At 38.7% G+C, this 26,337-nt stretch overlaps 1 protein-coding gene across 20 annotated transcripts in view; it reads right to left on the bottom strand.

Annotated features, from left to right (window-relative positions):
- CRPPA (CDP-L-ribitol pyrophosphorylase A) overlaps positions 1 to 26,337 on the bottom strand; it is a 456,527-nt gene that overhangs the window by 403,023 nt on the left and 27,167 nt on the right. For all 20 annotated transcript variants that reach the window (XR_009494189.1, XR_009494188.1, XR_009494184.1 and 17 more), the window contains exon 3: positions 8,837 to 8,986. Coding sequence is in view for 6 of the 20 variants with exons in the window: in XM_059885802.1 (XP_059741785.1) it covers positions 8,837 to 8,986 (150 nt within the window). In the remaining 14 variants the exon portion in view is untranslated. The remainder of the gene's footprint in view (positions 1 to 8,836; positions 8,987 to 26,337) is intronic.

A 26,337-nucleotide genomic window follows, 5' to 3' on the forward strand; every position in this document is an offset into this window, starting at 1 on the left:
TAGATGAATAGTGCAAAGAAATAGAGGAAAATAAAAGAATGGGAAAGACTAGAGATCTCTTCAAGAAAATTAGAGATACCAAGGGAACATTTCATGCAAAGATGGGCAAAATAAAGAACGGAAATGGTAAGGACCTAACAGAAGCAGAAGAGATTAAAAAGAAATCACAAAAATACACAAAAGAACCATACAAGGAAGGTCTTAATCACCCAGATAACCACATGGTGTGGTCACTCACCTAGAGCCTGACATCCTGGAGTCTGAAGTAAAATGGGACTTAGGAAGCATTATAACAAACAAGGCTAGAGGAGGTGATGAAATTACAGCTGAGCTATTTCAAACCCTAAAAGATGATGCTGTTAAAGTGTTGCAGTTAGTATGTCAGCAAATTTGGAAAATTTAGCAGTGGTCACAGGAGTGGAAAAGGTCAGTTTTCATTCCAATCTCAAAGAGGGGCAATGCCAAACAATGTCCAAACTACTGTACAATTGTGCTCATTTCACAAGCTAGCAAGGTAATGCTCAAAATCTTTCAAGGCTTCAACAGTACATGAACCGTGAACTTCCAGACGTTCAAGCTGGATTTAGAAAAGGCAGAGGAACCAGAGATCAAATTGCCAACATCCACTGGATCACAGAAAAAGCAAGGAAATTCCAAAAAAACAACTACCTCTGTTTCACTGACTATGCTAAAGCCTTTGACTGAGTGGATTACAATAAACTGTGGAAAATTCTTCAAGAGATGGGAATACCAGACCACTTTACCTGTCTCCTGAGAAACCTGAATGCAGGTCAAGAAGCAACAGTTAGAACCTTTCATGGAACATGTGAATGATTCAAAATTAGGAAAGGAGTATGTCAAAGCTGTATATTGTCATCTTGTTTATTTAACTTATATGCAGAGTACATCATGCAAAATGCCAGGCTGGATGAATCACAAGCTAGAATCAAGATTTCCAGGAAAAACATCAACCACCTCATAAAAAGAGATGGTATCACTCCAATGGCAAAAAGTGAAGAGGAACTAAGGAGCCTCTTGATGAGGGTGAAAGAGGAGAGTGAAAAGGGTGGCCTGTAACTCAACACTCAGAAAATTAAGATCATGGCATCCGATTCCATCACCTCATGGCAAACAGTCCAGGGAAAAAGTGGAAGCAGTAACAGATTTTATTTTCTTGGGCTCCAAAATCACTGTGGATGGTGACTGTAACCTAGAAATAAAATGTTTGCTCCTTGGAAGAAACGGTGACAAACCTAGACAGTGTATCAAAAAGCAGAGACGTCATTTTGCCAATGGTTTGGTTTGGTTTGGTTTTGCCAATGGTCTGCCATAGTCAATGCTATGGTTTTTCCAGTAGTCATATATAAATGCGAGATTTGGATCATAAACAAGGCTAATCGCTGAAGAACTGATGGTGCTGGATAAGACTCTTGAGAGTCCCTTGGACTGTAAGGAAATCAACCCAGTCAGTGCTAAAGGAAATCAACCCTGAATATTCATTGGAAGCACTGATGCAGAAGCTCCAATACTTCGGCCACCTGATGTGAAGACCCCAATTCACTGGAAAAGACTCTAATGCTGGGAAAGATTGAGGGCAGGAGGAGAAAGGAGCAACAGAGGATGAGATGGTTGGATGGCAGCACCAACTCAATGGACACTTTTGTCCATTGAGTTTAAGCAAACTCTGGGGATAGTGAAGGACCACAGAAGCCTGGCGTGCTGCAGTCCACAGGGTCACAAAGAGTCAGATATAACTTAGTGACAGAACAACAATAACTACAGTCAATATGCTACGTCATCCACCTTCACAAAAAAAATTCTTAGTTTATAACCCCTTTCAGTTACGCCCATTTGTCTCCTCCATATGCATGGAAGTTCCTATAAAGAGCGGCCTCCTATTCACTAGCCAATCAATTGCACCCAGGCTTCTGTTACTACTCCTCCCCTTCAAACACCACTCATCTCACATTAGTAAGGCTTATGGTCAGTTCTCAATCCTTTCTTCTGTTTAAACCATTATGGAGCACTGAATCATTCTTGAACTCCTTTACTAGGCTCCTGGGACATTACCCTCTTACTCTGCGGCCACTCCTCTTCTGAAAAAATCTTCTTCCCAAGATATCTATTTCCTAATTCCCAGAATCTGAGTATGTCCATTAATATGGTAAAGGGACTTTGAAGATAACATTAGAGACTTTGAGACGGGAAGATCATCCTGGATGACCTAGGTGGGCCTGATGTAATCACTAGAATTCTTCTCAGAGGAAGGCAGGACACAGAAGGCAGGAACACTGAAAGCAAGAGTAGTACGAAGGACAGGCCAGGAGCCAAGAATGAAGTGGCTTCTAGAAACCGGAAATGTCAAGGAAATAGTCTCCACTGCAGTCTCAAGAAACACAGCCCTATCATCTTGATTTTAGATTTCCGATCTCCAGAATTTTAAAGTTCTCTTTTCAGTTCTCTGAGAGTGTGGATTTGTTTCAACAGTAACAGGAAACTAAAACATCTTTTCATACTTAGAATCTGTGACTGCCCCAGGATTCAGCCTTTGTCCCTCCTATTTTCTCTCTACCAGTTTTTCTACTTATCTCAGTCAATGCCACAGCATTAAATGTCTGAAAGATGACAATTATCAAGTGCCTATCTTTTTATTTTTTTATTGAAGGATAATTGCTTTGCATAATTTTGTTGTTTTCTGTCAAACCTCAACATGAATCAATCAGCCATAGCTATACATATATCCCCTCCCTTTTGAACCTCCTTCCCATCTCCCTCCCCATCCCACCCCTCTAGGTTGATACAGAGCCCCTGTTTGAGTTTCCTCAGCCATTCAGCAAATTCCCATTGGCTATCTATTTTACACATGGTAATGTAAGTTTCCATGTTACTCTTTCCATACATCTCACCCTCTCCTCCCCTCTCCCCATGTCCACAAGCCTATTCTTTTTCTTCATTGCTGCCCTATAAATAAATTCTTCGGCATCATTTTTCTAGATTCCATATATATGTGTTAAAATACAATATTTCTCTTTCTCTTTCTGACTTACTTCACTCTGTATAATAGGTTCTTGGTTCATCCACCTCATTAGAACTGACTCAAATGCATTCCTTTTTATGGCCGAGTAATATTCCATTATGTATATGTACCACAACTCCTTTATCCATTCATCTGTTGATGGACATCTAGGTTGCTTCCATGTTCTAGCTACTGTAAATAGTGCTGCAATGAGCAATGGGATACATGTGTCTTTTTCAATTTTGGTTTCCTCACGGTATATGCCTAGGAGTGGGATTGCTGGGTCATATGGTGGCTTTATTCCTAGTGTTTTAAGGAATCTCCACACCGTCTTCCATACTGGCTGTATCAATTTACATTCCCACCAACAGTGCAAAAGCATTCCCTTTCTCCACACCCTCTCCAGCATTTATTGTTTATAGGTTTTTTGATGATGGCCATTCTGACCAATGTGAGGCGATATCTCATTGTAGTGTTGATTTGGATTTTTCTAATAATGAGCGATGTTGAGCATCTTATCATGTGTTTGTTAGCCATCTGTATGTCTTCTTTGGAAAAATATCTGTTTAGGTTTTTTTCCCACTTTTTGATTGGGTTGTTTGTTTTTCTGGCATTGAGTTATACGAGCTGCTTCTATATTTTGGAAATTAATCCTTTGTCAGTTGTTTCATTTACTATTATTTTCTCCCATTCTGAGGGTTATCTTTGCACCTTGCTTATAGTTTCCTTTGCTGTGCAAAAGCTTTTAAGTTTAATTAGGTCCCATTTGTTTACTTTTGTTATTATTTTTGTTACTCAAGGAGGTGGGTCATAGAGGATTGTGCTTTGCTTTATGTCGTCGGGTGTTCTGCCTATGTTTTCCTCTAAGAGTTTTACTGTTTCTGGGCTTACATGTAGGTCTTTAATCCATTTTGAGTTTATCTTTGTGTATGGTGTTAGGAAGTGTTCTAATTTCATTCTTTTACATGTAGCTATCCAGTTTTCCCAGCACCATTTATTGAAGAGGCTGTTTTTGCCCCATTGTATATTCTTGCCTCCTTTCTCAAAAATAAGGTACCCATAGGTGCATGGGTTTGTTTCTGGGCTTTCTATCTTGTTTCATATTTCTGTTTTTATGCAGGTATGATACTGTCTTGATGACTGTAACTTTGTAGTAATCTGAAATCAGGAAGGTTGATTTCTCCAGCTCCAATCTTCTTTCTCAAGATTGCTTTGGCTATTCTTTTGTGTTTCCATCTGAATTGTGAAATTTTTTGTTCTAGTTCTGTGAAAAATGTCATTGGTAATTTGATAGGGATCACATTGAATCTACAGATTGAGTTTGGTAGTATACCCATTTTCACAATATTGATTCTTCCTATCCAGGAACATGGAATATCTCTCCATCTGTTTATGTCGCCTTTGATTTCTTTCATTAGTGTCTTATAATTTTCTGTGTACACTTCTTTTGTCTCCTTAGGTATGTTTATTCCTAGATATTTCTTTTAGTTGCAATGGTGAAAGGGATTGATTCCTTAATTTCCCTTTCTGATTTTTCACTATTATTATATAGAAATGCAAGTGACTTCTGTGCATTCATTTTGTATCCTGCAGCTTTGCTATATTCACTGATTAGCTCTAGTAATTTTCTGATACTATCTTTAGGGTTTTCTATGTACAGTATCATGTCATCTGGGAACAGCGAGAGCTTTACTTCTTCTTTTCCAATCTGAATTCCTTTTATTTCTTTTTCTTCTCTGATTGCTATAGCTAGGACTTCCAGAACTATCTTGAATAATAGTGGTGAAAGTTGACACCCTTGTCTTGTTCCTGATCTTAGGGGGAATGCTTTCAGTTTTTCACCATTGAGAATAATGTTTCCTGTAGGTTTATCATATATGGCCTTTACCATGTTCAGGTAAGTTCCTTCTAGGACCATTTAATCATAAATGGGTGCTGAATTTTGTCAAAGGCTTTTTCCTGCATCTACTGTCTACAATGTGAGAGACCTGGGTTCAATCCCTGGGTTGGGAAGATTCCCTGGAGAAGGAAATGGCAACCCACTCCAGTACTCTTGACTTGAAAATCCCATGGATGGGGGACCTTGGTGCAGGCTACTATCCATGGGGTCACAAAGAGTCAGGCACGACTGAGCGACTTCACTTTCACTTCCACTGAGATCATATGGTTTTTATCTTTCAATTTGTTAATATGGTACATCACATTGATTGATTTGCATATATAGAAGAATCCTTGCATCCCTGGAATAAACCCAACTTGATCATGGTGTATGAGCTTTTTGATGTGTTGCTGAATTCTGTTTGCTAAATTTTGTTGAGGATTTTTGCATCTATGTTCATCAGTGATATTGGCCTATAGTATTCTTTTTTTGTGTTGTCTTTGTCTGGTTTTGGTGTCAGGGTGATGATGGCCTCGTAGAATGAGGTTGCAAGTGTTCCTTCCTCTGCAACTTCTTGAAAGAGTTTTAGAAGGATAGGCATTAGCTCTTCTCTTTTTATTAATTTTTCACTGGAGTCTAGTTGCTTTACAATGTGTTGGTTTTTACTGTACAGCAAAGTGAGTCAGCTATATGCATATATCACCTCTTTTTTGGATTTATTTCCCACTTAGGTTACCACAGAGCCCAGAGTAGGGTTCCCTGAGCTCTACAGGAAGTCAAGTGCCTATCTTTATCTGGATCTTTCCACAGAATTACAGTTTCATATATTCAACTATTGGAGAAGACAACGGTACCCGACTCCAGTACCGTTGCCTGGAAAATCCCATGGATGGAGGAGCCTGGTGGGCTGCCGTCTATGGGGTCACACAGAGTCGGACACGACTGAAGTGACTTAGCAGCAGCAGCAGCATATTCAACTATCTCCTTCACATTTTTTACAAAGTCTACAGGAAATCTCAAACAGTACAACAGAAGCAAACTTTTGATCTAATCATACAAAAACTCTCTTCCCTAGCATTTCATATCTCAATAAAGGACCACTGTGTTCTAGTTATTCAGAGCAAATCCTTGGACCCATTGGTCTTCCCATTCTGAAATTTCCTTGACATTTCCGGTTTCTAGAGGCCATTTAGTCAGACAGGCCATTTAGTCTACCTGAACAGGATAGACTAAATGGCCTATCCTCACTTTACCTCTAAATCTCTTCAGAACACAAACACTTCACACCAAATACTATATTGCACAAATCGCCCTAATTGTCATCATCTTTGCCTTGATCATCACAATAGCTTACTTCTTCCCTTACCTTCTGTAAGGTACCATCCCCACAAGGGATAGGGTGGCCCCATAGAAGTAGGACTTCACACAGCACCATCTAAAGTTCCCCTTTCATTCAAGGTAAAACCTAAAGCCCATATCACTGCCTTTAAGATGCTACAAGATACCACACACAGGGCCTCCCTAACCACATCTCCTACTTCCCTCCATGATGTCATTCTTCTCTAGCCTCATGCCACCTTTTTAGATTCTGCATCCTGTACCTAAAATAACGCTCTCAGTTACCGGCATGACTTATCTCCTCACTTACTTCCCAATGCTGGCTTAAATTTTACCTTTTCACATGGTACCTCTGACCAATCTATAGAAAATGACTTCCCACCCCTGGAACTCTGTCCTGTTTTACTCTTCTCTACTTGTTAAAACCAAAACATATATATACACAAATAGTATAGATAAGAGAAAAATATTTTATGCAAACTTCCTTATGAATGACTTTATGATCAAAAATGATTTTCCTAAGAACTTGCATCAAAACCTCCAAAATGCTGTGTGCATTCCTCATCTGAACCATAGAAGAGTTGGTTTTGTGTGACTCCATTCTCAATTCTCCCAAGAATGCAACAGAAGAGACTTTACCACATACAATGAATACCTTAGGGATGTATGTGGTAAATTTTGGTTCCCAAAGATCGCTCAGTCGCTCAGTCGTGCCCGACTCTTTGCGACCCCATGGACTGTAGCCTACCAGGCTCCTCTGTCCATGGGATTTTCCAGGCAATAGTACTGGAGTGGATTGCCATTTCCTTTGCCAGGGAACTTCCCAACACAGGGATCGAACCCGGGTCTCCTACATTGTAGACAGACGCTTAACCATCTGAGCCATCAGGGTTAATCAGGATCACATGACAGGCTTGTTTGTTAAAACACAAATAGGTGTTTCCATTCCCAGAGTTTCTAACTAAGTAGGTCTGAGGTGAAGGCCCGGAATTTGCATTTTAACAAGATCTAAAACATGCTTAAGGTTGCTGGGCTGGTAACCATAATTTGAGAATCAGTACCTCAGTGCTTTAGGGCTTAATTCTCTACCAAAAATTGTTGAAAAATACTACTCTAATGTGAGGCTCACAGGATTATATTAAATTTTCTAAAACAGAGCTAACATTTATTCTTCTTAAAGTGAATGCTCACATAAAGATGAACAAATTCTTTCATTAATCTTAAAAAATATTAGAAATATCAAGCAGATGTCTAGCTCAGCAAGATTTAGGCTTTTATGATTTTTAATAGGGTAACATTTGATTAATGACCAAATGAAGGTAAATTTCTGTGTAGCAAATTTTAAGAAAACAAACCATGGTCAACTATTCATACCATGAAAACTGGTTCTCATTTACTGGGAATTCAATATTTAAAACAGTAATTGATAATCAAGATTGATTCATTATGTCATTAACTACTTTTTATCCAAAATGTGGGCTTTCCTGGTGGCTCAGTGGTAAAGAACCCTCCTGCCAAGGCAGGAGACATGAGTTTAATCCCCGAGTTGAGAAGATCCCCTGGAGAAGGAAATGGCAACCCACTCCAGTATTCTTACTTAGAAAATCTCATGGACAGGGGAGCCTGGCGGACTATAGTCCATGGGGTTCCAGAAGAGTTGAACATGACTTAACAACTAAACAAAAACAACTATCCAAATTGTGGTATTCTTTTATTATAAAATGTCAATATTTATGTTACTATTATCTCATATATCTCTACAGTCCATCCATCTCTAGTTACTGATTATTTAACATCAGCCAAGCCAAGCACTGCTTTAGCTGTTGCAATGATCCTTTTTCATTGGAAAGTTTCTGTCAAGCATGATACCTGATATTTAATAACTGTTTAATGAATAAACACAGAAATGAATAGCAGTAAAATTTACAGGTACAAAATGTTTCCAAAACATGAAAACAAAGATAATGTAGTATAACATAAACATAAATGATTTGGTATTTTGAAATCACTTACCTTTAAAATTTTAACACAATGTCTCTACAGCTGTGCAGATTGTTTACTACAGTAGGGCTAAGACTGCTTAACTTTCAAAGACCCACTCACCAGGCAGGCCCTCGGCCAGCGTCAGGGAGTTTGTTTCTTGGCGTGTTTCCAGGGAATAGTTAACTGATAAGAGTGGTTCACTGTGCCTAGACATCCATGTAAACAATATGGTTTACGCTGAACACCTGCTTTCCTCCTGGGAATCTGAAATTTATGTGCAAGGCAGAACTATCTACATGACCAACCCAATGCCTTAAGACACCAAGTCTCCAATGGGCTTCCCTGGAAAGAAGCATCACACCCATGCTGCTGCCTTGTCATTGCTGGAAGGAAGGTGTGCCTGTGTCACCCTGGAAGGGACAGATCACGAGGACGATTTCACATGGACTCCTCCAGACTCTGTCTGGGTCTTTTTCTCATAGGAACCAACTTCACTCTAATTAATTTGAGCCTTGAGTTCACTCTAGAGCACCATGAGTTCTTCTAGCTAATCTCCACATATGGGAGTGATTCTTAAAGATGCCCAATATGGCAGATTTTTAAAAAGCCAAGATTCTTACCTGCTGATATGCGTCATAGATCACATCAAATAGAAAGGCCTGTGGCATTTCACTTGCCCTGTATCTGGCACGTTCCAGTGAGTGGTCTAAGCAGCTGTCTGCAGATGGACTGATGACAGTAGATACAAGAGGTCGGATTGCTCCTGAGGCCTAAAGAACAGAGATGCAAATGACACATTTACATGACCTAAAAAATATCTAAAAGTTAAATTCTGAACTCTGGATCTGTCTTGAAACGGATCTTATACCTTCAACAAGCTACCTCAAGAAAATATTCAAACAAGTCTTTATTTTGGCTCATAAATAAAATCATTTACAATCAAAAACCAGTCTCAATACTTCCCTGGTGATGCAGTGGATAAAAATCTACCAATGCAGGAGACATGAGTTTGAGCCCTGATCCAGGAAGATTCCACAAGTCGTGGAGCAACAAAGCCTGTGCGCCACCGTTAAGTCCATGCTCTAGAGCCCTGAAGCCATAACTCGTGAGCCAGCAAGCTACAACTACTGAAGCCCATGTGTCCTAGAACCCATGCTCTACGACAAGAGAAGCCACCACAATGAGAAGCCCGGGTACCGCAACTCAAGTATAGCCCCTGCTCGCCACATCTAGAGAAAGCCCACGTGCAGCATAAAGACCCAGTGCAGCCAAAAAGTCCCCACCGATCTCAAACCACTGCAGTTCTATATAGTAAGAGATATAAATAATTTTTCATTACGGGTCCAAAATCCTTTGCATCACAGGCTATTGAAGTCAAATACTAAGAAAGGATGCTCAGATAAAATTGGACCCTCCCTGAAGATGAGAGACAGAAAGAGACTATTGTCCAAGAATGAAATGGGTTACACATGAACATTTACTTGTTAATGTGCCTTCAAGTATTTAATTTACATATTAGATCATTAAGGAAAAAAACACATTCCCTAAGATCTCCAAAATGAGCTCTGCCACCACCCAAATGACAATGAATTTCTGCCTTGCTCTAATTCCTGTGAAAAATAGCTCCCTTCAAACACAGCATCCATGTGAAGCTCCCCAAGGCAAAGCGTCCACTGATTTCAACTGCTCTGGTGAAAGCTCTGTCTCATTAATAGATGCATCTAAATTTTAAAAATACACCTTATCTGACAGTTTTTCCCTTTACCTTTAATAAAGTTACACTGTAATATAATCTTGCAGGTCAATACCATACAGCTACCTTGGTGAAGTAGCCTTAAAATGAAGTTCCCAGTTAGGATAATTAACCCAACTGTCCTAGATTAACTGTAAAATGTCTTATCTTTCATATAAATACAGCATATAACATTAACACCTAAGAAGAATTTGGTCTCCAGGAGACCACATCTGAGAAATATAGACTGTCCACAAACTAGTTTACAAAAGCCAAGGGATTGGCTGAAAATCAAAGCTAATGTGTGAGCCAAGCAGACAGTGTACAAACTGTGTCACCATTTCCAATGACTCAAGCAGAGATTTGGAGCCTAGGCATAAAAGCAAAAGTGAAGAGAGAGCCAGGGCTGATAGGGAGTGATCATGTCCAAGTGGATGAAAGACAGGTAAAGAGCAAGCCCATTTGGTAGCTCTGTTTTTAGTTTTTTAAGGATCCTTCATGCAATTCTCCACAGTGGATGTACCAGTTTACATTGCCACCAGCAGTGTGGGAGGGCTACCTTCTCTCCACACCTTCTCCAGCATTTACAATGGGTAGACGTTTTGATGATGGCCATCCTGACCAGTGAGAGGTGATAACCTCATTGCAGTTTTGATTTGCATTTCTCTAATAATTAGTGATGTTGAGCACCTTGAAAAGATGAGCTTTCTAGCCATCTGTATATCTTCTCTGGAGAAATCTTTTTCTTTTAATATTGAGCTATTTGCGTGAGCTATTTGTGTATTCTAGAGATCAATCCCTTGTCATTTGCTTTGTTTGCAAATATTTTCTCCTATTCTGAGGGTTTTTTTTTTCATTTTGTTTATGATTTCCTTTGTTGCACAAAAAGCTTTTAAGTTTTATTAGGTCCCATTTGTTTATTTTTGGTTTTATTTTTGGTTTTACTTTTATTACTCTAGGAGGTGGAACCAAAAAGATCTTGCTGTGATTTATGTCAGAGTGTTCTGCCTATGTTTTTCTCTAAGAGTTATATAGTATCCAGCCTTTAATCCATTTTGAGTTTATTTTTGTGTATGGTGTTAGCGAGTGTTCTAATTTCATACTTTTACATGTGGCTGTCCAGTTTTCCCAGCACCACTCATCAAAGACACTGTATTTTCTCCAGCATATATTCTTGCCTCCTTTGACATAGATTAGCTGATCCAGCAATCCCACTTCTGAGCATATATCCAGAGAAAACTACAATTCAAAAAGATACATGCACTCCAATGTCCACTGAAGCACTATTCACAATAGCCAGAACATAGAAGCAACAGAAATGTCCATCAACAGGGGAATACGTAAAGAAGATGTGGAACATATATAGAATGGAATATTACTCAGCCATTAAAAAAGAAAGAACGCCATTTGCAGCAGCATGGATGGACCTAGAGAGTGTCATAGTGAGTGAAGTCAAAGAAAAACAAATATTACATGACATCCCTTATATGTGGAATCTAAAAAAAGGGTACAAAAGAATTTATCTACAAAACAGAAATAGAGTTACAGATGTAGAAAACAACTTATGGTTACAAGGGAGTAAGGTAGCAGGGAGGGATAAACTGGGAAGTTGGGATTACCTACTATACGGCACAGGCAGCACAGAGAACTCTATCCAATACTGTGTAATGACTTCTATGGGAAAAGAATCTAAAACAGAGTGAAGATATATATATATATGTGTGTGTCTGATTCACTTTGATGTACACCTGAAACTAATATAACATTATAAATCAACTATACTCCAACAAAATTTAAAAAAGAGAGAGAGAGAGCAAATCCAACTTGTCAAGCTAGCACCTATTAGCAGAGGTTTTGGAAGACAAGACAGGAAAGGAATTCACACATGTACATAGTGCTTTTTAAGGGAAAAAACATAGTTCTATTTCAACTACTTACAGTTCACTCTATGCCAGACTGACATAGTCTGACATATAACATTAGAAGAACATGAGATACACAAAATGTCACCAAGAGCTGTGCAGAGTCTCTTCCCAGCAAAACAACTGTAACTAAAGAAAAACATTTTTCAAAAACAACCATTTAAAGTCTTTGAAAATTGTCCTAAGGGCATTCAACAAATTAACATTTAAGAATCTCTCTTAAATCTTGTAAAGAACGAAGCCTGTGGTACTAGAACCATCATCCATTTTTTCCTTCATTCCACAACACCCAGCTCAGTGTGACTAAAGTTCCACTCAGAGTAGGTGTGACCAAGAAGACAGGCTTCCCTGTACCCCTAGCTCCCAGTGGGAGGGGCAGAGCGGAGCATTTCCCAGCCCACTCAACTCCAAGACACAAAGGCTCAATTACAGACAAGTGTGGCCAAGAGGTGGTAAGAGAGTCCTTCTCCCACAGAGTCTCCCACAGTCTCCACCCACAGAGTGAACACCTACCCCTTGCATGGTAGGCAGAGAACACTGCGGCCATCACCCTTGGCCCAGTTCACACAGAGGGCAGAGGTTCTGTGCTGGAAGAGGCAAAAATAAGAGGAGGCTATTGCCTCTAGGCAGCACCTTACTCATGAAGAAGTGATGTCGCTCGCACAGCATGCCTACCAATAGCCCCAAAACACAGGCATGGTGACTTTGCACAGGGAGAAAGACAAGTTCTAATGACAGACAACTATGAAGCTCGCCCCAAGGGAATTCACTTAATTGGAAGTGAGTGTGAGAAAGTTTAAGGATAAGTACACGCTCAGAGATCAGCATGATAAGCAGTTAAGAGGAAGGTGATCACTTCATGAGAGCAAAAAGCTGAACCATAGGCAAGCTAGTTTATCGGAGACAACCAGAACAAGAGACAGCTAACAAGAATCTCCCACCAATCCCTAGAGTCAGAGCAAACCTCAAATACTGGCTTCACAAACTATCCCTGCCAAGGCGCCAGAATTTAATTGGATGGAACCATAGGGCACTCTATGTACTGGGCACTGGTCCAAAGTAAAACAGTTAGCAGGCAATGAATGGAACTTGTCAGTTGGGTGTCAGAGGCAGGCAGTATAACAAAGAGATCAGACTGCTAAAACCACTCTTATTCTCTGATGACTAAACACACATCTAGAACCCCACCCTCTGTGAAGTGACTTCAGAGGTTTTGCCCTGTACAGGAACAAGACTGTGACTTTTCTGGTTTATTTTAGTAGCCAAGAAAATAAGCCCTACAGAGATAGACAAAATACATTTTCTAAAATATGCATTTTTCAACAACAAAAAAATGGAAAGACATGGATCCAAACAGGAAGGTGAATCTATACAAAGAAAAAAAAAAAAATCAAGGAACAGAAACTGCCTGCGAGAGGACCAGATATCACACTTAAGCAGGTAAGACGTCAAATCAGGTATTACAAACATGTTCAAAGAACAAAAGGATACCATGTGTAAACAGAGTATGATGACCATTAGTATCATCAATATTAAGAAGAGATATCTTAAAAACTGAGTAGCAGTTTTAGAATTAAATGTAACTATAATGAAAAATTCACTAGAGAGGTTCAATAATAGATTTGAACTGCAGAATACCTGAATTTAAAGTTATATCAATAGATTCTACAAAGAAAAAATGAACAGATTCACCAAGATATGCAGGACATCATTACAGACATTTCTGTAATAGGAATACCAGAAGGAGAATAAAGGCAAGAAAGGAACAGAAAAAATATTCAAACAAATTATGATTGAAAATTTCCCAAGGAAAACAATCTCCACACTCAAGGAGATCAATATATTCAAAGCAGAATACACACAAAGAAATTTATATCCAGACATATCATAGTAAAAAATGAAAAAGCTAAAATTACAAGAAAAAATGTTGAAAGCAACCAGAGAAAAATGTTTTATCATTAACAAGAGAACACCAATAAGATTAAGAACAGATTCTAATCAGAAACAATGGAAGGAAGAAGGCAGGTAGGTGATATGATAACTGCTCAAAATAAAAACCTGTTAAACATAAAGTCCAGCAAAATGAGAATTTACAAAAATCAGATCAAAATAACTCAGAGCAAACAAGCAGATTTCATGTCTAGCTGATTCACCCTACAAACTTCAAGCTGAAAGAAAGCCAAGTGTAGACAGTAATTCAAATCCACATGAAAAAAAGACCACCATTAAAAAAAAAAAAAAAACAAGAAAGAAATAGTATAAATGCCTATTTCTCCTGTCTTATGAGGTTTAAAAAGAAACTATAAAATATATAAGTAACTGATCAACCTATAACATTGAAACATGTATTTGACAAAAACTGCATAAAAGCTTAGTAAAAGTGTATTATAAGAAGAAAATAATGGTACCTTGGGTCCACAGTAACAAGTGAAAACTGAAAATAGAAAACAAGAAGGTTAATATGACATTGGGCTTCCCAGGTGATGCCATTCCTTTTAAATACAGCTCACCTTTCTTCTCAGCTTCTGTAACTGTTGTAAAATAAAATGAGGTGATAACAACAGTGGACTATTTGGGTTTCTAACATACATGCGTCTAACATTAAATAACACAAAAAGGCGGAAGAGGGAATAGAGCTATTTAAGGGTAACATTCCTGTATCTTCCTAGATTTTAGTTAGCATATATCTGGATTATGTTAAGATATATACTATAAGCCATGGAACAGTCACTAAGAAAATAAAAGTTGAAATGAAAAAATAAGAAAATTAATGTTCCAATAGAAAACATTATTTTAATATGAAAGAAAGCAGTAATGAGGAAAGACACACAAGAAACAAAATAAACTGGCCAATGTAAACTCAAAAATATCAGTAACATTAATTTTAAGTGGATTAAACAATCTAAAGTCATACCGTCAAACTGGACTAAAAACCCAACCGTATGCTATGTATAGGAAACAAAAATCTGAGACTCAAAGATCAAAATACACTGAATACAGAAGGATGAAAAGGATATATATCAAGCTAACAGTAACCATAAGAAAGCTGAAGTAGCTATATCAAAAAAAAAAAAAAAAAACAGATAAAATCCTTTTGTAATCAAAAAAGAAAGGGCAATTCAACAAAGTATAAAAATTTATCTAATAGATCCCCAAGTACATGGAGCAAAAATTGGTGGGACTTAAAGGAGAAATAAATAATCCAACCATTGGAGACATCAACATCCTATTTTCAATAAAGAGTAGAACAACTAGGCATTATGGAAATAAGACTTGAAAAGCACTATAAACCAACTATACCTAATGTATCAAATACTCCACCAACAAGAATATGTTCTTCTAAAGCGTACATGGAGAATTCTCCAGATCAGACCAAATACTCAGCCATAAAAAAGACATAGTAAATTTTTAAAAATTAGAGTCATATTAAATATGTTCTCCAACCTTAAAAGTGAAATTAGAAAACAGTAGTGCAGCCAAATGGCTGTCTGAGGAGGCCCTACAAATAGCTGAGAAGAGAAGAGAAAGGCAAAGGAGAAAAGGAAAGATATACCCATTTGAATGTAGAGTTCCAAAGAACAGCAAGGAGAGATATGAAAGCCTTCCTCAGCCATCAATGCAAAGAAATAGAGGGAAACAATAGAATGGAAAAGACCAGAGATCTCACCAAGAAAATTAGAGATACAAAGGGAACATTTCATGCAAAGATGGGTGCAATTAAGGACAGAAATGGTATGGACCTAACAGAAGCAGAAGATATTAAGAAGAGGTGGCAAGACTACACAGAAGAACTATACAAAAGAGATGTTCATGACCCAGATAACCACAAGGGTGTGATCACTCACCTAGAGCCAGACATCCTGGAATGCAAAGTCAAGTGGGCCTTAGGAAGCGTCACTACAAACAAAGCTAGTGGAGGTGACAGAATTCCAGCTGAGCTATTTCAAATCCTGAAAGATGATGCTGTGAAAGTACTACACTCAACAGGCCAGCAAATTTGGAAAACTCAGCAGTGGCCACAGGACTGGAAAAGGTCAGTTTTCATTCCAATACCAAAGAAAGACCATGTCAAAGAATGCTCAAACTACTGCACAATTGCACTCATCTCACACACTAGCAAAGTAATGCTCAAAATTCTCCAAACCAGGCTTCAACAGTATGTGAACCATGAACTTCCAGATGGTTAAGCTGGATTTAGAAAGGGCAGAGGAACCAGAGATTAAATTGCCAACATCTGTTGGATCATCAAAAAAGCAAGAGAGTGCTATAAAAACATCAACTTTTGCTTTATTGACTATGCCAAAGCCTTTGACAGTGTAGATCACAACAAACTGTGGAAAATTCTAAAAGAGATGGGAATACCAGACCACCTGACCTGCCTCCTGAGAAATCTGTATGCAGGTCAAGAAGCAACAGTTAGAACTGGACATGGAACAACAGACTGGTTCCAAATCAGGAAAGGAGTACATCAAAGCTGTATATTGTCACCCTGCTTATTTAACTTATATGTATAGTACATCATGCAAAATGCCAGGCTGGATGAAGCACAAGCTGGAATCAAGATTGCAGGGAGAAATATCAATAGCCTCAGATATACAGATGATACCACCCTTATCACAGAAGGTGAAGAGGAACTAAAGAGACTCTTGATGGAAGTGAAAGAGGAGAGTGAAAAAGCCAGCTTAAAATTCAACATTCAAAAAACAAAGATTATGGCATCTGGTCATTTATCTGGCGCAAATAAAAACACAAACTCAAAGATACCCACTCCTTTGTTCACTGTAGCATTACTTATAATAGCCAAGACATGGAAATCTAAATGGCCACATGAAAGAAAAGATAAAGAAAATGTAGAATACATACAATGGAATATTAACCAACCATAGAAAGAATGAGATTCTGCCATTTTCAATGACTTATGAAGAACTCCAGGTTCTTCATATGTGCTAAGTGAAATAAATCAGACAGAAAGACAAATACTGTATGATCCCACTGTGTGGAACCTAACCAAAACAAAAATAGCTCATCAATACAGAGAACAAGCTGTTGGGGGGAGGGGGAAAAACGTGTGAAGGAAGTCAAAAGGTACAAGCTTCCAGGTATGAAATAGGTCATGGGGATGTACTACAGTTAATACTATAATGCATATTTAAAAGTTGCTAAAAGAATAGATCATTAAGTCTCTTCAGAAGAAATTCTGTAACTATATATGGTGATAAGATACTGACTTATTGTGGTAATTTCTCAATGTACACAAATGTTGAAACATTATGTTGTATATCTGAATCCAGTATGATGTATACGTCAAAAAATGTTTTAGAGAACCAAAAAGTAATGTGGGAATTAAGAACACAGCCACTGAACAACAGACTACTAAATGAATCAGAGAAGTCACTGTGAAAATGATATTTTGAGAGCAGCAACATACACAAGGCAATGTAACCTGAGAATGCAGCTAAAGTATTTACAGCTGGGATTGTCCATATAAAAAAGACATTTTCCAAATCAAAAACCTAACCTTCCACCTCAAGATACTGGAAAAAGAGAAAGACTAAAGTTAACAGGGCATAGTGAACATAAAAGCAGAAAATGGGAAAAGGAAAAAACAAAAGCAAAAGTTGGTTCTTTGAAAAGATTTAACCACTTTTTTCTAGTTTAGCTAAAGGTTTGCAAAACTCAAATAAGTAGTATCAGGAGTGAAAGTGTTGACATTTCCACTAACCTTGTAGAAATAAGGAGTAAGAAAATTGCAAGTGTATTTTAACACATTAGGTTACAGATAAAATTACAATGATCCAGAGAGACACAACCAAAATTACTTCAAAGATAGAAAATTTGAATAGACTTTTAATAAATTTAGGCATTTTTTAATTTCCCACAAAGAAAGCCCAGGCCTAGATGGCTTCACTGGTTATATATAATAAAAGAAAAAAAACTGTAAACACCAATTCCTCACACTATCCCAAAAGGCAAAAAAGAGGAACACTCTCCAATACATTCTTTAAGACAAGTATTACCAAAACCAGAGACATCACCAAAAAACCTAACTACAGATAAATATCCCAGAAAAGTACAAAAAAAAAAAAAAACCCACAAAAGTCAAGATAACAAACCAAATTTGGCAACAAGTAGTATTATGTACCATGACCAAGTAGGATTTATCCCAAGAAATTTAATATTAAACATACCAAAAAAAAAAAAAAAAAAACCAATGTAATACACCATGTTAATAGAATAAAGAACAAAAAGACACAAACAACTCAAGAGACTTAGAAAAAGTATCTGACAATATCCAACACTCCTTCAAGAAAAAAGCCATGCAACAAACTAACAGCAGAGAACTTGCTCCATCTGATCAAGGGCATCTACAAAAAGTCCACAGTTGACATCATACTTAATGGTGTGATGACTCAATGTTTTCCCTTCAACATCAGGAACAAGGATGTCCACTGTTTCCACTTTCAATAAAAGCACTGGAAGTTCTCGTCAGGGCAGTTACGCAAGAAAATCTAATACAGGCATCCAAGAAACTAAAACTGTCTTCATCTGCAGATGACCTAATCTTGTATACAGAGAATTCTAATGCATCCATTAAAAAAGTATTAGACAAATAAACTAGTTCAGCAAGAACGCAGCAGACAAGATTAATACATAAAAGTGTATTTCTAAATATTAACAATGAACAATCCAAAAGTAATTCATTTACAGTATCTTCAATAAGAACACTTAGGAACACTTAAAGTATATTTAACAAAAGGATAATATATTTAGATATAGTCAGTATGTGCAAAACATGCTAAGAACTACAAAAAAATTTCCTACCTCTTATAGAAAGGCCAACATCTCCACATACTTACAGGCATCCATTCCTTCCCATGTAGATCTTCATACAATAGTCTGTCCTGCCTCAATTTTTATTCTTTTATTAAATTGTCTCCATTTTTAGAGACAAACTGCTTAGAATACAAGCCATTTGTGACACCTCCCATCATTAAATCAGTCTTCCATCGATCATACATCTGCCAGCTATTATCAAATTTCTCCACACCAGTTTAAAGCAAAACTCTTTCAAACAATTGTCTGTACTGTACTACTCCTTATCTGTAATTTCTCTCTCCTCTCATGCATGTTATGGTCTACTTTTATTAGGATTTTATCTCCACAACTCCACAAAATAAATTTTTCAAGCTCACAATGAACCTCCACATTGCTCTTTATCTTCTTGAGAATGTCTGTTCACTTGGTCTTCAGAAACCGTTATCACCAAGGAAACCCTCTTATCTTTCCACACTTGAAATACTAGATCCTTAAATCCTCCTTCTAAGTGGAGAGTACTTCCAGAGCTCAGACCTCAGACTCCCCAGCTACATTCATTCCATAGATGACCTCCTCAACCCCGTAGCTTCAAGTATCAATACCATCTTACACTAGACCATGCAAATCTATACACCCAACCCAGAAAGTTCTCTTTAAATCTGGACTTGTACATCCAAATACCTATTTAACATCTCCGTTCATTTCAAAACACACATCTGGACTATAAAATCAAAGTTCTGGTTTTACCCATACCACACACCCAAACTGGCTCCTCAACAGACTTGCCCATCTCACATCTATTCTTCTAGTTATTCTTACCAAAAACCTTGAAGGTCATTTTTTTTCTGCTGTCTTACATTTCATCATGAATCCATCAGCAAAACATCAGTTTCAAGTATTACAAATATGCCCAACGTTTCAGTTTCTACTGCCACAGTCTGAATCCAAGGCACCTATGTTCACTCTCTCAGCTCCCACACATGAAGCAGTGATCATGAACGCATTATAGCTGCGCAGAGTCACATGAACAGGTTTCTGCCAACATACTGTGCAAATAACATGCCATCAAAATATACGTAAAACAGTTAAAAATCTGGTGACTGTGTGAATTATACCTCAACCAAAAAAATAAAACCAACTAGTATGTTCTTTAGGGATACATGCTACAAAATTGAACAAAAGGGCAAGAAAACAAACTTCAAGATAATGTTTATCTGTCTAGGACAAGTAAGCATAATCAAGGCAGGGACAGAGTATCTAGTTGTGTTATATTTATTACACCACGTGTTGTATCTTCAAGTGTCTGAAGTTCTCTGCATGTTTTCAGTATTTTTAAACAGAGGATTTCTAAGCTGTATATCTATGGACCCTCATTTTGATTACTGAAAACTAACATTAAGAGCAGAGATCATTCAGAACTTAGATGTCATTATGGTAGGACTGGTGTGTTCCAGAAATTACTAGGTTGTTTTCTATGGGAGCCAGAATATCACTTGGAAAGTAACACAACATAAAGACAATTGAAAGCAAAAGGTGGCCACCAGCTTCCTAAGTCCCACTAACAAAAGGCCCGCGAAAAGGGTAACAAGTGAAAATAACTCCTCTGTTAAAGTATGGGCAAAGTCAGTTGCCTTTAAAATACAACTGAAAAGTTTGTTATGAAACATAATTGCCAAATTATCAAACATACTGTCTCCGTGGGAATTAGCCTAATAAGCTCTGAATGGAAGCTTAACAGCTCAGCACCACAGTGATTACTTGCCTCTCAGGCTAATCTATCAAATATTTCCACATGTCAATGCATGGAAATCATCATAGATACAAATCATTCAATATGGAATAATGAACCCCACCTCTACAGTTTACTTTTAAAAGCAAAATTGAACAATGCTTATCATCCATCCACACAGCAGGTACTAACATGCATTCCTCCTCAGGCATCTGCATTCAAGCTAATTATGACACTCTACAACAGAAACCCTGACTAGGTAATTACCATTTCAGTTAGCTGAGTTGTCTTTATTCAGAGACTACTTAATAAATGTTTACAGAATAACATCTTCAAAGCTGATCATTGTAAGTTATGAGATTTTTTACTATTTAACATTTTTATAGTAGAATACTTCCAATCTCCTTTTACAAGGAAAGAATCTATAGCTTATTCAGTACAGAAATATAAATTTTAGGAAAATCTGTACAAATTGTCCTATCACTACAAAGTATCCCTAAACTTGAATATGCAACAAAAAGGAATAAGGAGCCCCCATTGTATACGAAACTTTGATTCTGGAAAATTGGAGTAATACCATTTGTATAAAACTTAATGTGATCAGAGATATATTTGGATATCCACTAAAGTTTAATTTCTAGGTATACTTATTTCCCCTTGGTCTATCCTTTCCAACTTCATTTTCATAATTAATTGAACAGATATACAAGGGCAGATAGTTTCAGGTAATAAAACAAAACAAAGTCACCCACAAAGGATTAATCTCCAAAATATACAAACAGGTCATACAACTCAATATCAAAAAAACAAACAACCCAATCCAAAAATGGGCAGAAGATCTAAATAGACATTTATCCAAAGAAGACATACAGATGACCAAAAGGCACATGCTCAACATCAATCACTATTAGAGAAATGCAAATAAAAACTACAATGAGATATCACTTCACACAAGTCAGAATGATCATTATCAAAAAGTTTACAAATAATAAATGCTAGGGAGGGTCTGGGGGCTTCCCTGGCGGCTCATCTGGTAAAGAATCTGCCTGCAATGTGGGAGACCTGGGTTCAATTCCTGGGTTGGGAGGATCCCCTGGAGGAGGGCATGACAACTCACTCCAATATTCTTTCCTGCAGAATCCTCATGGACAGAGGAGCCTGGTGGGCTACAGCCCATGGGATTGCAAAGAGTCGGACATGACTGAGTGACTAAGCACAGAGAGGGTGTGGAGAAAGAAAACCCTCCTACACTGTTGGTGGGAATGTAAATTGGTACAGCCACTGTGGAGAACAGTATGGACTTTCCTTTAAAAAGAGCTATCATATGATCCAGCAATCCCACTTCTGGGCACATATCCAGAGAAAACCATAATTTGAAAAAATACATGCACCCCAGTGCTCACCCCAATACTATTTACAACAGCGAAGAAATGGAAACGACTGTGAATGTCCATCGACAGGTGACTGGATAAAGAAGATGTGGAATATATATACAATGGAAAACAAGTCAGCCATAAGAAATAATGAAATAATGCCATTTGCAGCAACATGGATGAACCTTAAGATGATCATACTAAGTCAGAGAAAGAAAAATATCATATGATATCATTTATATGTGGATTCTAAAAAATAATACAAATGAACTTATTTACAAAACAAACACACTCACAGACTTTGAAAACAAACTTATGGTTCCAAAAGGGTAAAGGTGGTAGGGGAGGGATAAATTTGGAGGTTGGGATAAACATATACACACTATGATATGTAAAACAGACAATCAACAAAGGACCTACTGTAGAGCACAGGGAATTCTACTCAATACTCTGTAATAACCTATATGGGAAAAGCATGTGAATGATAAATATATGTATAACCGAATCACTTTGCTATATGCCTGAAACTACCACAACACTGTAAATCAACTATACTCCAATATAAAACAAAAATTAAATAAAACAGTCCAGAACACATTGCATAAAATTATGAAACTAGGTAGTTAAAGTATATTCTCAATATACATACATATTAACTTCAACAGAATTTCCAAAGTGTTGTTCATCACTGCTAAATAATCATGCTGAATAGTTCTAAGAGATTCCACATACAACCCATGCCAAAGTTTCTCATTATTTAAATTCCACTGTTTCTCTTCAGATTAACATTTTTCTAACAAAAATTAATGCCACAACTATCCTACAGCACATGGACTTCAAAAAATAAAGAATTATCTTACTCAAAATGTCTATCATGCTAACATTGAAAAACCTTGTGCCTGGTTGATATTCAAATATGGCCTGGAGCCTGGTTTCAGACACAAAAATCCTTGTTTTATATTGCAAAAATCCAAAACAGGAAGTATAGGAGACCTTGTTTTATGAGAAAAGATAAACCATAAACCAGGTCGGAAAAGGTCCCAGGCAGTCATACCCCTTAGATAAACACTCTTTCCATAAATAGGTCTGCAGAGATGTGGCAAGGAAAAAAATCAGTGCCAAAACCCTAATTTCACAGAAACTTGGAGGCAAGGATGCAGGAGGGCAGGAACACGGGGATTTCAAGAGAAGAGATGACGCCTACTGCCAGGGAAGATAAAAATTAAAAGCACACAAAATACATATCCCCTGTTTCCTGTGGCTCACATACCATACTAACAGTCAAGTCCAGTCAGTCCAGTTCCCTGAACATTTTAGTACTATCTACTTCCCTATCCATTTGGCTTTAATAGACTTCGTCATCATTCAGCTGCATCATTACTATAGATCCCAAACTAATTTCAGTTCCCTTGAACTCTTCCTTTAGTCAACCTACCAAACCAGGCAGACAGTCATCCTTGTAGAATTCAAGTCTTATCATTCCCTGCTCAAAGCTCAGTGGCTCCCTCTTACCTATGGACAAAATCCAAGGAAAGCAATCAGTGAGGATTAGTGAATTCCAATCTACAATGATTCCAGAGACACTGAAAAAGTCAAATTTAAGTGGTTCTATCCAGTTGAACAGGGCAGGTCTGCAATTCAGAAGCAAGAAGCCCAAGAATAAGAGAGATTTGGGCCAGTGTTTCTGTGGGAGTTAAAACAAGTGCATACAGATGTGTTGTACCCATCAAAATAATAGTCTTAGAGGGGCGGTCCTAAGATGGCGGAGGAATAGGACGGGGAGACCACTTTCTCCCCCACAAATTCATCGAAAGAACATTTGAACGCTGAGCAAATTCCACAAAACAACTTCTGAACACTGGCAGAGGCACCAGGCACCCAGAAAGGCAGCCCATTGTCTTTGAAAGGAGGTAGGAGAAAATATAAAAGATAAAGAGAGAGACAAAAGAGTTAGAGACCAAGACCCGTCCAGGAGAGGGAGTTGTAAAAGAGGAGAAGTTTCCAAACACCAGGAAATCCTCTGACTGGCCAGAGGAAGCTCAGAGGGCAACATAACTGGAAGGAAAAATACATAAATAAAACCCACAGATTTACGTGCCTAATGGCAACTCCCAATGGAGAAGTAGCCCAGACGCTCGCATCCACCACCAGCAAGCAGGGGCTGAACAGGGAGGTGTGGGCCGCATTGCTTAGGGTAAGGACCAGGCCTGAATGCCCTTAGGACAATCTGAGGGAGCTAAGGTGAGATAGCAACTCAAACTGTGGGATAGCCAGAGAGAGAGAGAGAGAAAAGAGAGAGACAGAGAACTTTCCCGAGAAAGGCCTTAACCTAAGGCACTACTGGCCACTCACAGAACAAAGGACTGAGCAAATATCAGAGGAGAGCTAGCCGCTGCGGACCGGCCCATCCCCTGCCAGAGACAGGCAGGCGGGCGACAGCCAGAGCTGGAAGGCAAGGGGCAAACTCAGCCCCATAGATGGCATCCTCCACCAAACTGCGAGCAGGCTCCCAGTTGCTAACCAAGTCTTCCTGGGATCCTGGACGGTTGACATCCACTGGGAGGGTCGCAGCCAGAGATCAGCTCCCCAGAGGAGACGCATGGCACACCTGAGATGGTACTCCCGATGCGCACCCAGGAAACCAAGCAGCTGGGACTGGGGAGGCGATAAGACACACCAAACACCTGGTCGCCTGAGCTGCTTGGACCTGGGAAGGGCACAAAACGAGGCCCAACTGAGTCTGCACCTTTGTGGAGTAACCCAGAACCTGAACCTGAGTGGCTTAGACCTGGGGAGTGCACACAACCCAGGGCGCGCTTTAGACAGTTCCCCTGTAGAGCAACCTGGAGCCTGAGCAGTGTAGACTGGGAAAGCACACATGCCATGAGCGGGGGCAAACCCAGTGTGCCCCAGACACTGCAAGCACTCCTCACACATGCCAGTGATATTTGTTTGCAGTGTTCTTCCCTCCCCACAGCACAACTGAACAAGTGAGCCTAAATAAGTGACCACTTTCACTCCCTTGTGTCAGGGCGGAAATTAGACACTGAAGAGACTTGCAAATAGAAGAAGCCAAAATAAACAGAGGGAACCTCTTTGGAAGTGACAGGTGTAACAGATTAAAACCCTGCAGTTAGCACCGACTACATTGGAAGGGGCCTATAGATCTTGAGAAGTATAAGCTGGAACAAGGAACTATCTGAAACTGGACTGACCCCACACTGCCCACAACAGCTCCAGAGAAATTCATAGATATATTTTTACTATTAGCATTTTTTAAATTTTTTAGTTGTTTTTTTATTTTTAAGTCCTCTATTATGCCTTTAATTTTCATTTTTATAACCCACTATTACCTTGCAAAAAAAAAAAAGACCTTATTTTTAAAGCAAACTTCATATATATTTTCTATAATTTTTGTGACTTGGGGTTTTTTTAATATTGTATTTTTCAGAGTCTAACCTCTACTCTAGATTTTTAATCTTTGCTTTTTGGTATTTGTTATCAATTCTGTACCTTTAAGAATCCAATCAGTACCCATTTTTACTTAGGAGTGTGATTATTGGCTTGATTGCCTTCTCCCACTTTTGACTCTTCTTTTTCTTCCCTAGGTCACCTCTATCTCCTCCCTCCCCCTTCTCTTCTCTACCCAACTCTGTGAATCTCTTTGGGTATTCCAGGCTGTGGAGAACACTAATGGAACTGATTACTGGCTAGATATGTCTCTCTCCTTTTGACTCCCCCACCCTCTTCTCCTCCTGGTCACCTCTATCTCCTGCCTCCCTCTTCTCTTCTCTATGTAACTCCATGAACCTCTCTGGGTGTTCCAGGCTGTGGAGAGCACATAGGAATTTGATTACTGGCTAGACTGCTCTCTCCCCTTTTGATTCCCCCTCTTCTCCTCCTGGTCACCTCTATCTCCCTCCTCCCTCTTCTCTTCTCCATGTAACTCAGTGAACCTTTCTGGGTGTCCCTCAATGTGGAGAATCTTTTCTCCATTAACCTAGATGTTTTATCATCAGTGCTATATGGATGGAGAAGTTTTGAGGCTACTATAAGAATAAGACTGAAAACCAGAGGCAGGAGGCTTAAGTCCAAAACCTGAGAACACCAGAGAATTCCTGACTTCAGGGAACATTAACTGATAAGAGCTCATCCAAAAGCCTAATACCTACCCCAAAACCAAGCTCTACCCAAGAGCCAACAAGTTCCAGAGCAAGACACACCACACAAATTATCCAGCAATGCAGGAACATAGCCCTGAGCTTTAATATACTGGCTGCCCAAAGTCACACCAAACCCATAGACATCTCAAAACTCACTACTGGACACTTCATTGCACTCCAGAGAGAAGAAATCCACCTCCACCCACCAGAACACCGACGCAAGCTACCCTAACTAGGAAACCTTGACAAGTCACTCGTTCAACCCCACCCACAGGGAGGAACCTCCACAATAAAGAGGAACCACAAACTGCCAGAATATAGAAAGGCCACCTCAAACACAGCAATCTAAACAAGATGAAAAGGCAGAGAAATACTCAACAGGTAAA

Source organism: Bos taurus, chromosome 4 (assembly GCF_002263795.3).
Source record: "Bos taurus isolate L1 Dominette 01449 registration number 42190680 breed Hereford chromosome 4, ARS-UCD2.0, whole genome shotgun sequence".
NCBI classification, from domain to species: Eukaryota; Metazoa; Chordata; class Mammalia; order Artiodactyla; family Bovidae; genus Bos; species Bos taurus.